The sequence below is a fragment of the Peromyscus leucopus genome, chromosome 7, assembly GCF_004664715.2.
Source record: "Peromyscus leucopus breed LL Stock chromosome 7, UCI_PerLeu_2.1, whole genome shotgun sequence".
Lineage (NCBI taxonomy): Eukaryota > Metazoa > Chordata > Mammalia > Rodentia > Cricetidae > Peromyscus > Peromyscus leucopus.
In genome coordinates, this window is record NC_051069.1 from 13,679,061 (window position 1) to 13,694,173 (window position 15,113).

The 15,113-nt window shown below is 45.0% G+C and overlaps 2 protein-coding genes across 4 annotated transcripts in view; one reads left to right on the forward strand and one right to left on the reverse strand.

Annotated features, from left to right (window-relative positions):
* The window catches only part of Bbs4 (Bardet-Biedl syndrome 4), a 38,990-nt gene extending 34,950 nt beyond the window's left edge, over positions 1–4,040 (forward strand). For both annotated transcript variants that reach the window (XM_028892520.2, XM_037207461.1), the window contains 4 exons: positions 1,152–1,221; positions 1,805–1,946; positions 2,427–2,628; positions 3,049–4,040. In XM_028892520.2, the coding sequence (XP_028748353.1) occupies positions 1,152–1,221; positions 1,805–1,946; positions 2,427–2,628; positions 3,049–3,161 (527 nt within the window). In that variant the 3' untranslated portion in view covers positions 3,162–4,040. The remainder of the gene's footprint in view (positions 1–1,151; positions 1,222–1,804; positions 1,947–2,426; positions 2,629–3,048) is intronic.
* A 4,803-nt stretch (positions 4,041–8,843) lies between these two features.
* The window catches only part of Adpgk (ADP dependent glucokinase), a 28,339-nt gene continuing 22,069 nt past the window's right edge, over positions 8,844–15,113 (reverse strand). The window contains exons 4-7 of one of the 2 annotated variants that reach the window (XM_028892524.2): positions 14,754–14,874; positions 11,841–12,037; positions 11,186–11,284; positions 8,844–10,330 (exon numbers count right to left, since the gene is read on the reverse strand). In XM_028892524.2, coding sequence (XP_028748357.1) covers positions 9,782–10,330; positions 11,186–11,284; positions 11,841–12,037; positions 14,754–14,874 — 966 coding nt within the window. In that variant the 3' untranslated portion in view covers positions 8,844–9,781. Of the gene's footprint in view, positions 10,334–11,185; positions 11,285–11,840; positions 12,038–14,753; positions 14,875–15,113 lie in introns of both variants that reach the window. The other variant, XM_028892523.2, reaches the window with a different exon arrangement.

Consider the following 15,113-nt stretch of genomic DNA (forward strand, 5'->3'; position numbering starts at 1 on the left):
CCAAAACATTTATAATCACAGTGCACATATGGAGGTCGGAGGGCAACTTGAGGGAGGAGTTTGTCTCTTACCATCATGTGGGTTCCAGGGGATCCCACTCAAGTCATCAGACAACAAGCGCCCTCACTCATTGAGCTGTCTCATTGATCCCATTATTTTGTTAATATAACTGGTCTTTGGTAGTTCAAGTCCAACTAGACTATCATTCTAGTCCCAACTTCCATTTATGACATACAAAATAAATTAAAATTAAGGTGGGCAGAGGCGGAACATGTCTATAATCCTAGCTTTGGAGGTAGAGGTAGGAAGATAATGAATTTGAAGCCAGCCTGAGCTGTTAGTGAGACCCTGACGCTGTTTCAAAAACCACAACAAAAATCATTTTAAAAAAACTAATGAAATATTTCTTCTAGGGAGTATTTTCTGGTGTGTATTTTGGTCATTACCGTGGTGTTTTCAATTATGAAAGAAAAGTCAAAAGCAACTACATGGTGGTTGTTTGGAGAACACCAGAATACAAAGCTAGCTCAAGTTTCAGGAGAGGCTCAGAGTCTTACTGTAAGACAAGAGTTCCTCACTGCTTACATTAGGGCAGAAGCATCAGTTCTAACTTGATGAAGTAGAGCCAGCATCACACAGCCTTAAGGACAAACTAGACTCGAATGGCCACATGGTGTGTGGCTGTGGAATGGCACAGGGTTCTTCCATGTTCCTAGTTCTCATAGTTGCCTGTTTGGCTGCTTGGGGAGGTAGAGTTGGCAGGACTCTCAGAGTAGCTATTTTTAGGTTTATATATTAGGCTTTCAGGAAATCCTGATTTTGGAGGAAAAAGAGGAAAATGTTCTGTGGCTCACTGAAAGTTTTAGCGACCATGGTTATAGATGATGGAGAACAAGCAATGATTCTTAGGTAGAACGGTGATGTGATCAGTGTATTTGTAAGTCAGCGAGAAGATGGAGGCAGGTGGGGACAAATGGAGAACTTTGGGCTTGAACAAGGGAAATACCTGAAAAGCAGTGGTAAAGTATGAGGCATAACTGCATCTGTTGTGGTGAGGCAGCTAAGCTGAAGGATGAAAGAGGCTTTATTTCGAGAGTGGTCTACAGTATTATTTTTGCTAAGATGAGCTCTCCTAATTTTCTCTGTGGCAGTGGCTCTGACCAATCTGGAAGATACAGAAAATGCCAAGAGAGCTTATGCAGAAGCTGTCCGCCTGGATAAGTGAGCATACTGTTGTGTGGGGAGGGCAAAGGAGTGTCATTCTGCAAAGAGTGCCACAGGACTATTGCTGCCAGAGTCAGCTTAGCCACTACGTGGCATAAATTCGGAAGGTTGTGGTTCTTAAGCAAGTAGAGCTTGGCAAAAATTAAAAGCCCGAGAAAACAACTTCTAGTTCTGAGCTCTATAATCAGGAATCCAAAGCAAGTCAAAGAGTTGGCAGCACTCTGGCTTGGGTTGCTGATAAACTGTGAGCTAACCAGATTAGCAGGTGGGACCCTGGGCTCAGATTAAACCAAAGAGAAACAAGATTCCTGGGGGAATTTATTCCCCCAGCATTCGCTACACAGCAGGTCTGGGATGTTTGTGCAGCCCTTCCCTGGGTAGCTTTGTTGGTCCAGACTTGGTCCTTATCCTGCTTTGCTCCTTGACTCTGCTCTGTGGGTCAGTCACATAGCACTTTGCTGTATAATGGGGACAACCCTACTTAGTCAGTTTTGTTTGGATTTTGTATAATGAGAAGGACCTTCAAATGACCAATTATTGCAGAGCCCCAGTCCCACAGAAGCCCTGTCTCTCTGCACAGGTCTAACCCTTTAGTAAACCTGAACTATGCTGTGCTGCTGTATAACCAGGGTGAGAAAAAGGGTGCCCTGGCTCAGTACCAGGAGATGGAGAAGAAGGTCAACTTTCTCAAGGACAACAGTCCTCTGGAATTTGACTCTGAGGTATGTCTCTTATTAGCATCATCATTATTATCATGTCTCTTATTAAGCAAGCTGTTAGTAGATGAAAGGTATCATAAGCTCATGTTTCTTTTGGCTTCATGTTCATTGCAGCATGAATTTACCAGTTAGTTACAGTCTTAGACAAACTTTGCTAGAAGTAAGTAACAAAATAATTCAGGTTTACTGTGTTCTTACTAATACAGCTTATCAGGAGCAGGCAGTTTGCCCAGTGAAGCATCAAACTTGAATGGTTGCATTTTGAGACCCTTTTTCAGAGTCCCCTTGGTATCCAGTAAGCAACCTGTATTCTCGGTTAGAGAATGATTTCCTTTGGCCAAGCATGAAAACACACTTGTAATCCCAGCACTTGAAAGAGATTTCCTTATTATAAGTACTTCCTCTTTCAACTGCTAGTACCAGCAGGCAGCTTGGCTCTACTGGTCTTGTCAATGGCTTTTTTTCTTCCCATGTGGGCACAAGATGGTAGAGATGGCTCAGAAGTTGGGAGCTGCCCTCCAGGTTGGAGAAGCACTGGTCTGGACCAAACCAGTCAAAGATCCCAAGTCAAAGCACCGGACCAATTCAGCTAGCAAATCTGCTGCTCTCCAGAAGACTCTCGGCACCTTTCAAGCTCTAGGAGAGGCGATGGCTTCAGCAGCTGCATACAGGAAACTCCCTTCAGGTAGGAGGCTACACAGAGCTCTGAAGACTTATGGGGACAACCTACTTCAGCCAGCAGAGATCCCAGCTTTGAATGAGGCTTGCACTCTGCAAGCTCATGGCCAATTTAGTACTAGCCAGAGGGGAAAAGCCCAAATCAGCATTTGTTTTTGAAGGGCAAACTGTTAGGTAGATAACAATACAGGCAGGCTTAGCTGGGAGTCAGTTTTTAGGGTTAGAAATGTATTTACTAATTGCATGCTGTTGTAAATTTTTGCTTTAATTTCCACAAGTTTAGTGTTTTATTCCTTTGGTTATGGGTGTTCCTCCTAGCTGCAGGATGCACTACAGTCTTGATAGTCTCAGACAGTACAGAATTGCCTCTTAAATGATTTCTTCCGAAATGTAGTAACTAAGAATTCAAGTTTTGTTTCCTTGCAAGGTGCTGTAGGAGCCCAGCTCACAAAGCCACCATCACTTCCACTGGAGCCAGAGCCAGAGCCCACCGTGGAGGCAAGTCCAACAGAAGCATCAGAACAAAAGAAAGAAAAATAGCAACAAACACGAGAAAAACAGGATGACCCTGGAGTAGGGGGTCTCTTAGGTGAGACCACATAGAAGATGGTCATATGACCCAGGCAGATGGAGGCCAGCCCTGTTCCCTGGATGGACACTGTAGAATTAAAACAGAACCCAGGGTGCATTGTGATGATCAGGAGGAGCCTAAGGCCCATGCAGCTCTTGGCTGGCCCCATCATCCAGGAATGAGGAAGAAGACATGCTAGATAGGCTTGAGGCCCTGCACGTTTAGCTCCAAGACTCAGCAAGGCAAATGATCAAAGACTATCACTCGATGAAGGACTTTTATTTTGATAAAGGGGAAGGGACCTCTGCTCAGTAGCCTGTGGTAATGAAGCCTCATTCTAACTGGACTGTGGGAACACATCAATCCCTACTGTAACACAAACCTTGAATTGAGAACCTAGTTAAACAGGATCCCCTCCCTTCTTTTAGATTAAGTTGAGACCCAATCTGGAATATAGCCTAGCTATATTTGCTCAGAGAATCTAAAACAAGTCTTTATTTTTATTCTTAAAAGAGGTTAGTCTGGAGCCAGATCATGTCAGTATAAGTAGGAGTCAAGGCTGGTCTGGAATTGGCACCAAGGATTTAAAGAAAAGGGTGTAGGTAGGGTGACTGAGGACAGAGATCAGTTGCTAGAGTACTTGCTCAGCTTGCACAAGGCCCTGGGTTCGATCCCCAGTACAGCTGAAAGAACAAAGCTCTTAGCCAAGGAATTTTAACCAAGACAATCAATGATGAATGCTGACAGATGCCCTCCTGGCCCATTAGCGGCCTCTGTAAAGATTATGGACCACCAAGAGGTCGCATTAAAAGCTTTTTTTAAAAAAAACAAAAAAAAAAAAAAAAAAACAAAAAAACAACTGTGATCACTGTCTTTACCTATTTCCAAGCCTGGTTTACAACTATAACCACGTCAGAGCCAAGTTGGTCTTGGCTATAGTGTGGCCTCACAGAGGCCCAAAGGGTTGGTTTCCTCTGAGGCAGTCCTGGTTTTCACCTTAACTAGAAGCTAAAAAACTGACATGCTGTCAAAGCAGAGTGTGGAGTTTTTTGATATTATGGCTGGGTCTGACAGAATGAACAGAGATCCTCTTAAGTTCTCTTACCTCAGATGGCAAGCACAGTCCCAGAGGTGATTCCTTTGCCCAGGTAGCAGATTTGTCATGGAGCAGTCAACAAAACTCTCCATCAGCATGAAAGGTAGTATAGACTAAATTGATTGACTAAATCTAAAGGTGTTGGTGAGAAATAATGAGTTAGAGAAATAACAGGCTTAGAAGGAGAGGAGAAAGAAAACGTGAAAGAAACCCAGGAGCTAAATCAGCAGAAAGGAGGGTCTGGCTGTAGGTGACAAATGAGAAGAGACTGTCTAGGTAGGTAGATACTCAGTCTCGACTTAAGATGAGGCAGATGGGTGACTAGGATCAGGGACTTTTCAAGTCTGGTGTTAGGTAGGCCTGTCTTTGAGATAACCCAATGATACCTTGCTAGACACCTAAATAACCTGAGTTGAGAAACGAAATCTGTTCAAAGGTTCTGCTAGAGAAGTGGTTCTCAGCCTGTGGGTTGTGGCTCCTTTTGGGTGTCAAACAACCCTTTTACAAGGACTGCATATAAGATAGCCTACATTATCAGATAATGCACATTACGATTCATAACACTAGCAAAATTAGTTGTCACGTAGCAACAAAGTAATTTTATGGTTGGGGGTCCCCACAACATGAGGAATTGTATTAAAGGGTCTCAGCATTAGGATGGTTGAGAATCATTGTGCTAGAGGAATCTGGATTTTGTGCTAGCTGAAGAGCATGGGCTTAGAAAGTCTCTTAAGAGCAAGTCTATTGGGGAGGAACCTATAGTTGGGAAAGAAAACCCATGTCAGAAGGTATATGCCAGGCTGCACAGGATTAGAACCTGCAGTTGGACATAACCCCTGATGGTTCATCATCAAACAGGGATGCACCCTTGGGGAAGCAGTGGTGGCTACAGAAGTCCATGCAGAGATTAATCTACTCATTTTATAAAGCTTCAAAGTAGAGGAGAAAAATCTCTAAGGGTGGAACTGAATTCCTTACTCTGAGAGGACTTTAAATGTTTTTAAGACAGGGTTTTGTGTAGTCCAGGCTAGCCTCAAATTTACTATGTAGCTGAGAGAATAGTGTTTACCCTGATCTTCCTGCCTCTACCTTCCAATGCTGTGGCTAACAGGAGTGTGCCACCACCCCTGGCTAAATTTTAGTATCTGAGGCTAGACAAGTGCACAGTGCTGTTCTCTTCAGGTGAAGTGTGGCAGAAACCAAGAGGCCTGCTCAGTTTCCATTCCTCAGGGGCAGTATGGTACCTTTCTTGCAGGAATAGTCACAAAGCAATGCTTTCCATAGTGCCTGGACTTAGGTTTTCTTAGACAACAGGCTGTACATGTCCAGTCTTCTGGATGTCTAGATTCGCAGTTTCTCATTCATTCTGAAAAGAATAAAAAGTTATTCTATGAAGGCAGCTCACAACACAATTTTAACAGATTTAGGAAAGTGAGATATGATAGTCACAGATACAGGTATGGCTTTGACCTTTTAGAAAGACTGAATCCCCAAACTGACAATACTAAGTGCTAGCAAGGCTTCAGCATAGGTACCTTGGAACTAAATTTGGCAGATTTTAAAAAAAAAAACTAAACATATAATCCAAAAGTATTTGCTGAAATGAATTAGAAACAATCCCGAACCCCTACAAAGATGCCTAAACCTGTGCATAAGTAAGTGAGTGAATAACTACATTGGAGCCAGACAAGAGGAAAAGTGCAAAATGGAGCTATATCAAGCTGAGAAAATGATGTGGTCAGTGCATAATACTAAGTGAAAAAAGCCAGTTTGAAATACTCACAAACTGCATGCTCCTAACAATGTGTTCTGGAAATCTAGCCATGTAAATCCACAATGTAAGCATATTTCAAAACTATGTTATCTACAGTATATATATATTTTACCAGTAAAAAAAAAAAAATAAATCTGTCCCCAGATTAACATTATGCATAGGAATTAAGTCAAACTGCATTACAGACCTAACTGTAAACACCGAGGTTATAAAGCGCCAAGAAACCTCGAGACTGCATGGATGATGTGTCATTATGTTTCCCAGGGAAGACAACTGTTAGGACATTAACATGAGCATTAGGCTGAAGCTTGGAGAAAACAGACCTGACAGAGACCTTATCATACCTGAAAACATGAAGAAATCTTTTAGCTCAGTAATAAGAAAAACCAACCCAAACTCAATTAGGACAAAGTGTTGTGCAATCTTACAAAGTATAGGAGTGGGCAACTGAGACTGAAACGGTGTCTAGTGTTTGTTATGTGGGAAACAGAAAAACCAGTTAATGCCCACCAAAATGGCTCTAACTAACACTGAAAACTCCCACTTTTAGCACGAACCAGACAGAATCAGAACAGTCAGAAGTTGTCAGGAGTGTAGAATGGTCTAGCTACTTTGATAAGGGTCTTTGCCTGGCAATTCTGGTCCTACAGATTTTCACCCAAGAAGAATCTATTCAAGCTCTGGTTGGTAAGAGTTTATTCACCTGAAAGTGGAAACCTGTATGTACTTACAGCCGTAAAATACGGAGCTGTATGAAACATGCATGACTCTCTAAAGCACACTCGAGCAGCTTTATACAGGACCAGTCAGTGAATATTTCACCGATAAACCCAGAACAGTCAAGAAAAAATAGTTAACTAGGGGTCAGGGTTAGGGATGGGATGACTTGGAGGAAGCATGGAGGATTTAGCAGGTGATGGAAACATATTTGCTGAGACTTACCAAGTGGTAAATTGTGCAGCTTCATCACATACTTTTTTAACCTAAAACACAACCAAACAAGAAAACGCTGGATTACAACAACAGCTTTCAAATGACTTAAAGTGGTCTTAGACACAGAGATTGCCTATTCAGCTTAGTGAGAAGTGGTGATTATTAAACTTAAAATTATGTGCAGCATACTGTGCTAAATATGTGCAGGGCATCTGTCTCCTTTATCAACAACCTCGTTTTACAACTGAGCTAAGTGGGTGAAGCTGTTAGCCTTATCAAGTAACAACGCCAACTCATATACCCGTCATGGATTTGGATCATGCTGACTGATGTTTACCCCTGCCTCAGGCCCCTCAGTAGAATAAAATGCACCCCTGCTTTTGGCTGCCATCTTACACTCCTCCTAGTGGTACTGCAGGCTGAAGCTTTTCCCAGGTTAAATCAGTTTCAAGTGAGTGCAACAGGGAGGGTACAGTTTCCGGGCAGCCTGTTACTGGCTAGGGGCTGTACAAACCCACTGTCTCCTTATAAACCCCGTGTGGAAACCCAAGTCAAATGCCATCCACAGCCTAGGGCCGAGGAGCACAGCCCTACCTGTTCAGTTCTACCCACCTCCGCACACCTGTCGCAGGCAACAGTCTTACTTTTATGGCTTAGCCTCCTTCACAGAAAGGCACCTGTAGACAGGTGTATGCACTGTAAGTCTGTACATTCATTCTATACAACAATCAAGTTAATAACTTCTAACATACATTCTGGTACATTTTACTCCCATCACAAAATTGACCTGTCAACTTTAGACAAACAAACAAACAAACAAACTTATTTTGTGTGTTTGACAATGTAGGTGCTAGAATTTGAACTAGGTCCCAGGACTGCAGTACTCACTCTCCAGCCTCCTGGATCTAGCAGCTGTTAATGCTCAAGGCTCATCTGTTGACAAACACAGAGGGGTTGAGCTTGGTGCCAAAGGTGGCCCTGCTAATTTTCAAGGGGAAGCAGACATGAAGGCCACTGGCCTAGGTAGGCGCTCACTACACTTCTCACTATGGTCTTTACTGGCATTACCAGCAACACCCAGAGAGGTGTTTGAGACTATACTCAGGGCAGAAGCTGAACAAACTTGGAGACTAAGGAAAAGAACACATGAGAGTTTACAAAGTCTTGGCTTTAAGAAAGTTATCTCTTCTTACTTCAGCTTTCCTAACAGCTGAAGCCCTGGTGTGCACACCTGTAATCTCAGCACTCAGGTGGTTTTTTTTTTTTTTTTTTTTTTTTTTTTTTTTTGAGACAGGGCCTAACTTAGACCAGGCTGGCCTCAAACCCAAAAGAACTGCTTGTTTCTGTCTCCCAGAAAACCAATATTGACTAAGCTTCCTTGGAGGCAGAGGATTAAGCAGCAGCCACCAATATCAAGATTCATAATTGTGTAGGCTTCAGTTTTCTCTAAAAAAAAAAAAAAAAAAAAAAAAAAAAAGAATAAGACCTTTCCCTCTTACCCACAGTGGAAAGGGGAGGTTTGCAATTCCAGGAGCAGCTAGCTAGCTGCAGGGGCTGGCGTGCATGGCCTGTCCTGGGCAGACCTGCTCTCGGCTCCACACACACCTTGTACTTTGGACTGGAAAGCTTTTGGCTCTTTGACATGCTATGCTTCCTTCCAAGAGCTTCAAGGTCGCTCCACAGCAGTAGCTTCTGAGACTGTAAGCCTGACAGGCCCACTGCCAGGGCTCAGCCTGGGAACTGCCTAACCCAATGGCAGGGAACAAGGAAACGCCTTCGAAGCCAAGTGACATGCAGGTCACTGATCCGTCCAGAGTGAGGTGAGAATAAAATCGATTAGACTTAGGATCCCTGAAGTGTAAATTCTTTTAATATTTTTAAAAGCACACAGAAATCTTGATTTATTAAAAACTATACAACATGACACATTTATTCATGATCTTGGGGCTCTTATGAGGTCAAACTCTTTAATGGCGGAGTCAAAGCAAACAAAAACGTGTTCTACACAGAAGCACATTCCAGTTGTAAAGCAGATCTCTTCAAGGCTCAGGAGGAACGAGTACCAGGGTTCTGCTGCAGAGAGCTCTTCCAGGGCTGAGGGATGAGGCTGAGCCCAGCCAGCCCCAGTCTGTGGAGCTGGGGCAGGAAGGCATGGTCCTTCCGAGCAAGTTTAGAGTGATCAGGAGGCTCAGGGCTCATCAAGCATCTCCAGTCTGCGACCATAAAGCACAGGACTGTTTTGTCCTCTCTTGTGGCTCTGACCTATGTCTGAGAGCAGGAGCTGAGAAGGTACGTACATCAAATATTGTCACTGTAACACTGAGTAGACTACTTGATTCTGCCCAGGAGCGTAAGCTGTCACGACTGCCTTCGCCAGGCTTTATGAGCAGTCAGGCTTGTGGGGAGGGACAGCCCTTCTCTAGTGGGCAAGGAGAGAAGTGCTCTCTGGCTGGACGAGCTCTCCAGAGTTAAGTGTCTGTAACAGCTGGTGGTACGTCAACTGGGGACTCAGGAATGGAGGTTTAACCTTTGTAACACAACATAAAATAGCAAAAATCCAGTCTCATTAGTACATAACTAAGTTTCAATTAAACCTGAAGTGTTTTTATGTAATTGCCAATAGGCTGGAATGCATCTGTACAGTTTAATCTGTGATTTCTTTGGCTGTCTTCCAATTAGATCTAGGAACTGTTGTGACACCCACAGCCTATCTTCCAAGCTATATTCTTCCTGGAATTTTTAAGATGGGTGGTTTTCATTCCTCACACAAACTGCCTACAGCCTTCCTAATCAGGGTGTGCTTCTGAATAGAAGAGGCCTTCAGCTGAGATGGCGTCACCAAGGCCCACAGTTCGAATGGGGTCTTTACACACCAACACAGGTGTGAAGTGGAAGGTCACTCCCTCCCGGTGCCACTCCACCACTGGCTTACTTGGGTTTAATACGATTCTGGAGCCTGACTCCGAATGGGATGTCATAAACTCTTGCGGTGCCCTTAGAGACACTCGGCTGGCATCTATGGTTTCAGTGGCACAGGCTTGCGTGCCAGCCACACGTGCTCCTGCAGCTACAGCTGCAAGCTGGTTGGCCCAGTGTCCATCCACGGTTGCCAGGATGTGGTAGACCAGCGTGTGGAAATGGATCCTGGTGAGATCTGAGGATCTGCTTTTACTCCTCCCATGTTCTTTCAAGATCCAGAAGAGAATGTCACTGACCATGCCCACATCAGGAACACCATCCCAGGAGGAGAGAGAAGCATGCGGTCCAGATGCTGACTGGCTGAGAAACAGCAGCTCCTGTTCATTCAGCCCAAGAGAAGTCACTGCGGGAAAGACCTGCTAACAAAAATAACGACAGGTCTTTTTGGTGGACACAACCTAGCTCCTCCTGTATTAGGACACAGCCAATGACTACATCAGGCAGGCATCATCTTTCTTCTTACCATGGCCCCTATCTCTGAAACCAGTTTCACATATTAAATCTGTCTCCATCTTCATGACCACTTGGGAAACTGGAGTTGCCTCAACACCCTCCAGATCTAGTCTTGTTATGTGTCACTGTGAAAAGGGCAGAACACATACTGTGGAGGCTCTTCCCTGTACCTTCGCCTCTGAGGGCTCATGGGTTTCAGCAGGCATCCTACCCATATTCTTCCATGTTTTCTTACCCATCCATAAAATAACACTGGAGCTACAAATGAAACTGATGAGATTCCTGAGGGCAGGTACCAGCGAGGATGCAGAAGAGCTGGCTGAGGGAGCTCTCATCCCTTATCTTTTCACACTACACCTGGGTGTAGGTTCATGTATTATCTAAGCTCATAAAACTAATGAGTAGCCAAGCTGACATGCCAGCCCAGGTGTGAAAAGGCCATGTTTAGGCCTGGCTCATTGGGACTTATCCAAATCATCCCTGCTGTCTAAAGGGAGGTGACCTAAGATATCTAGCACTAGGGAGTCAGGTTCACCTGAAGTTTGTGTTTAATTGAAAGAAGCTGAGTTGGAGCTGAGTTAGGCTTTCAGTTTTGCCTCTGAAATTTGCAAAACAGAACAAAAACGCCAACACTTGACACAACACCCATATGTCAGTTAGTAACTCTGTCAGAGCCACACATCTGGTCTCCTGGGAGAAAGGAACTTCTTTTGAGGCCCCAGGGCCAGAGGCAACCTGTGAATGGCCCATGTGGTTACCTGATGCACAATGCTGCTCATGAGCTCCCTGTTGGTCATACTGGCCAGCTCTAGGTGAATTGGAATACCAGTGGGGATGTCAGAGATGGAGGTCACCACCTGCAGAGAGGACAAGCAGTGCCGTTAGGACAGAAGTCAGGCACGGGGAAGAAGGCAAGATTCGGCCCTGAGCAGACCAGATGGGCTCAAAATACCTGTTGTATTCTCATGAACTATAAGTAGCGTGGGTCCCCGCCTCCTCTGTGGACAATAGCTGCTTTTCCCAATAGAAAAACTCTACTCTGTAGGCACAAACCAGGGCTATAGAATCAGAGGACACAGAACTACACCCGTAGCTCATGTTGGCTCCTATTCCTGGGACCTAAACTGAGCAGTTGGCCCCAATGTATACAAACCTGCATGAAGCACAGCATAGCTGGTGTGAAGTGAGATGGTACAGAAAACACAGGACATAGCTACAAACCCTGCAGCTTGCAGCCACACTCAGTTAAGCACAGGATGGAGAGGCTCAGCAAGATGTCTTCAATTGCCTTACTCCTGCTACTACCTTGACGGGGCAGAGCCTAAGACAAGGCAGCATCAGCTAGAGGCTCAGTGGCAGGAGCCTGAAAGAAAATACCAGCTGAGACCTGTGAGTCTGTAACAGAGCTATTACCTCCAAGAGTCTCTTCCTCTGGAGCTCCTTGCTTTGTCCCTCCATCATGTGCAATCCAGAGAGGACCACCAGGTCAGGTTGGAACTCCTCCAGGCTAGACACAAACACCTCCAGCATATTCATGGCCCCGTTGGAGAGGTCGTGAGAGAAGATGAACCGGTTGGCATGGGGAGCTTTAAACGGGCCCCACTCCTCCCCTAGAAAATCCCAGTCAACACAATGGGAAGAAAAGGAAGAGGCTTTCAGTCTCCCAGCTGCAGGGCACTTGCAGGAGCCTTGGCTCTGAGCAGACCCTTACAGCGGTGTAAGGTCAGCAGAGTGCTGCATCCAGGACAGGAATGCAGTAGATTTAAAAAAATAAAATAAAATCAAAACCTAAATCCAAATCTAATAAAGAAACAGAAACAGGATGAGCCCTGTGCCTTTAAAGGTCACCAGCTCCCCTTCAGCTCCAAGACAGCTCTGCTGAACTCAAGCACAGGTCACAACTACAGAGCACATGACTGCCCCATCCGAGCACACAGAACACACCAGCATACACAGCACACCAGCACACCCAACAGAGAGGCCAGGCTGCCCTCCCAAGGGCCACATCCTAAGCACTGAGTTGGAAGCTAAATAGGCTGAAAGCCAGAGCCTAGCTGACTGCGCCGCTTCCTGCTGCCCCCTGGAGGTTTCTGAGCTCGTGGTCTAAGACTGTCTAGCTGTTCCAGCCATTTCTATGCAGAGTTGCTTCAGAATAGTGACTGTTCAGTGGCAAGTTAAAGTGCTACTTCTTCCCTGAATACATCCTGCCCTGCCCTACCCCCAGGAAGATACGGTTCCTTCCTTGGCAGGGTCACTAATGGGCCCTGTTGTAGGACCTGGCACAGTTCTGCACTGACCTGTCCAGGTATCCATCTCCTACGGCCACTGAGCCGAGGGCAGGCCTGCGCTTCCCTCACCATATCCCCCTGCCTCACAACGCATCTGCCACACAGCCACAAAGATGAGTTAGCAAAGAACAAGGGCATCAGAAAGCAGACAGATGACCTAAATGACCATGAGGACAAAATAAATAAATAAAAATAAAAATAAAAAATCCAGTACTTCTGCAATCAAAACTGCACAATGGTAAAAACAATATATTCTCCATAGGACACTGCTAAGAAGTACCATCCCTTTTAGCCTAAGGGAAAAAAAGAGCCACACAGATTTCAAAAGCAAATGAGTTCTTCAGGGAATGACCAGGCAAAAGTAAACAGGCTTCTTCAAGGCAAGCCAGGAGAGAATGTAGAGAGCTACTGTTTTCCATAAGACGCAGGACTGATGGAGTGGCCTGAGACTGATGGAGCTTAGCCTGTCATAGCAGCTAATGCTCCTTTCCTCCCCAAACTCTGTGTTCATCTCTCCTCTCAATTGATCAACTCAGGGGAACCTCAGCAGTGACTCACTTGATTCCCAGACCAAACCTGAAAGTGAGCTTTTCTCGGGTGCTCTGGTAGGAGAGAGAAGAAGAAAAAATAAAGTTGACAGATGCTCTTGGAATTTACCAATCTAGACTACAGAAAAGCCAGGGACTGCTTCTGTTCAGGTTGCCAAAGGCTGCTGCCATCAGCCTCTACCTATGGTGGTGGAGCTTCGCATGAGGCTAACAGAAGGCCACTGTTCTAACCAAGAAGAAAACCCTAGGCACGGGAAAGAACAAAAATGGGAGGCTTCTCAAGCCAAGGACAGTGACTCCTTTCGAGATAGCGGAGTGGGCTCCCTAACCAGGAGACAGCGCCCTGACACACTCTCTACTCCCAAGTCACCATGAGACATGAACTGCAAAGTGTCCCGGCTGGCTGGTGCCTACAGAAATGGCAGGAGCAGGGCCACAGCTCAGCTATCCAGAACCTCCAGGAGTGGTCCTGAAGCGGCTCACAAGGCTTTAAACCCACTCCCAGGTTCATCCTTGCCACCATGTTTAGTGATAAAAAGTCACATCTATGTCCCATTTGGGAACTGAACTCAGCAACTCAGCAAAGCTTGGGTATGACTAAATGTCAATTTCCTACTAAAACATTCTGCTTCTAAGTTTAGACCTGCCCTCCGAAGTCCCTGGCTATTTCTAGTATATACCAGAGAGAACTGGAAACAACCAATCCCTTCTGTATACTTGGAGAAAGGGGTACTTGTCAAGAAGTATATATTTTGTACCCCACATGACAGTTAATTACTCTTGATGAGAGTCCCTGTTTGACTTGGAAGTGACTCACTGAAGAGAAGTAAGGCTCTAGGACACCCATTAGTCTGTGCGGATGCCCAGTCAGAAAACAAGAGTTCTTGAGCACAGGAAAAGCTCTAACAGGAAACACACAATCAGTTGTGTCCAGGTGTTGATGAGTTGTTGAGGAATCAGACCTTCATTCTTGTAACATAAAATCCACTGGAGTGGGTTACTTTGGATTCATAAACACTGGAATATTATGTAACAGGAAGAAACAGAAATAGCACTACATTTCGTTTCCAGGAAAACAAATAAAGTGCTCCCATGAAAGTTGCCAGAGGCCTGGCACCAATCTCAAGCAGCCTGGAAGGGCTGGAGTCCATTTGCTGCCCTTTTTAGCTCTTGTTAATAAAGGAAAACTTTATTACAAGCACGTGCTGAGCACATTCTTACTTTTAATCCAGACAGATCTCTCCTGCAGCCTCTTTCCTGTTCATACCAGTGCAGCCTGCAGATGGGAGCACTGACTTCAATACTTTAGCGTTCTCCATGGAGACAATGGCTAATGTCAGCTCCTTAGACAACGGGCTGGAAATCTCTGGTACAGGAGCCTGCTAATTGACAGGGACTTCCGGCACAGTCACACCCTGCACTACACAGTCCTCTTCCATCCTTCCATCAGCACTCACGTACTCTGCCACCCACACCCCTGCCTTCCTTACCTGCCGCGTACTCTAAAATGAGGTGGAACTCATCCACTTCCTGCAGGGACTCTGGCGGGACAAACACATTGTCATCAAGAAGTTCATGCAGCTTTGGACCAATTGGACCACAAAGAAGAACCTAGAGATAATGAGCAACATCAAATCAAGTCAGTCTCCAGGAGATCAGTTCCTGTTCTGCAGAATCTAAACAATAACCAGCAAGGTGTATGTGAGCCAATTCTATTCATTCAGCAGTCAGAATCCAATTTAATTTAAAAAGCTCCTGTTTTAGAGGTTTGTAGCACAGGGATTCTTCATTGCCAGGGCTTAAGACTCTAAGAGTATGGCTATAATGTACCTAGAAACTGGAGATTGACA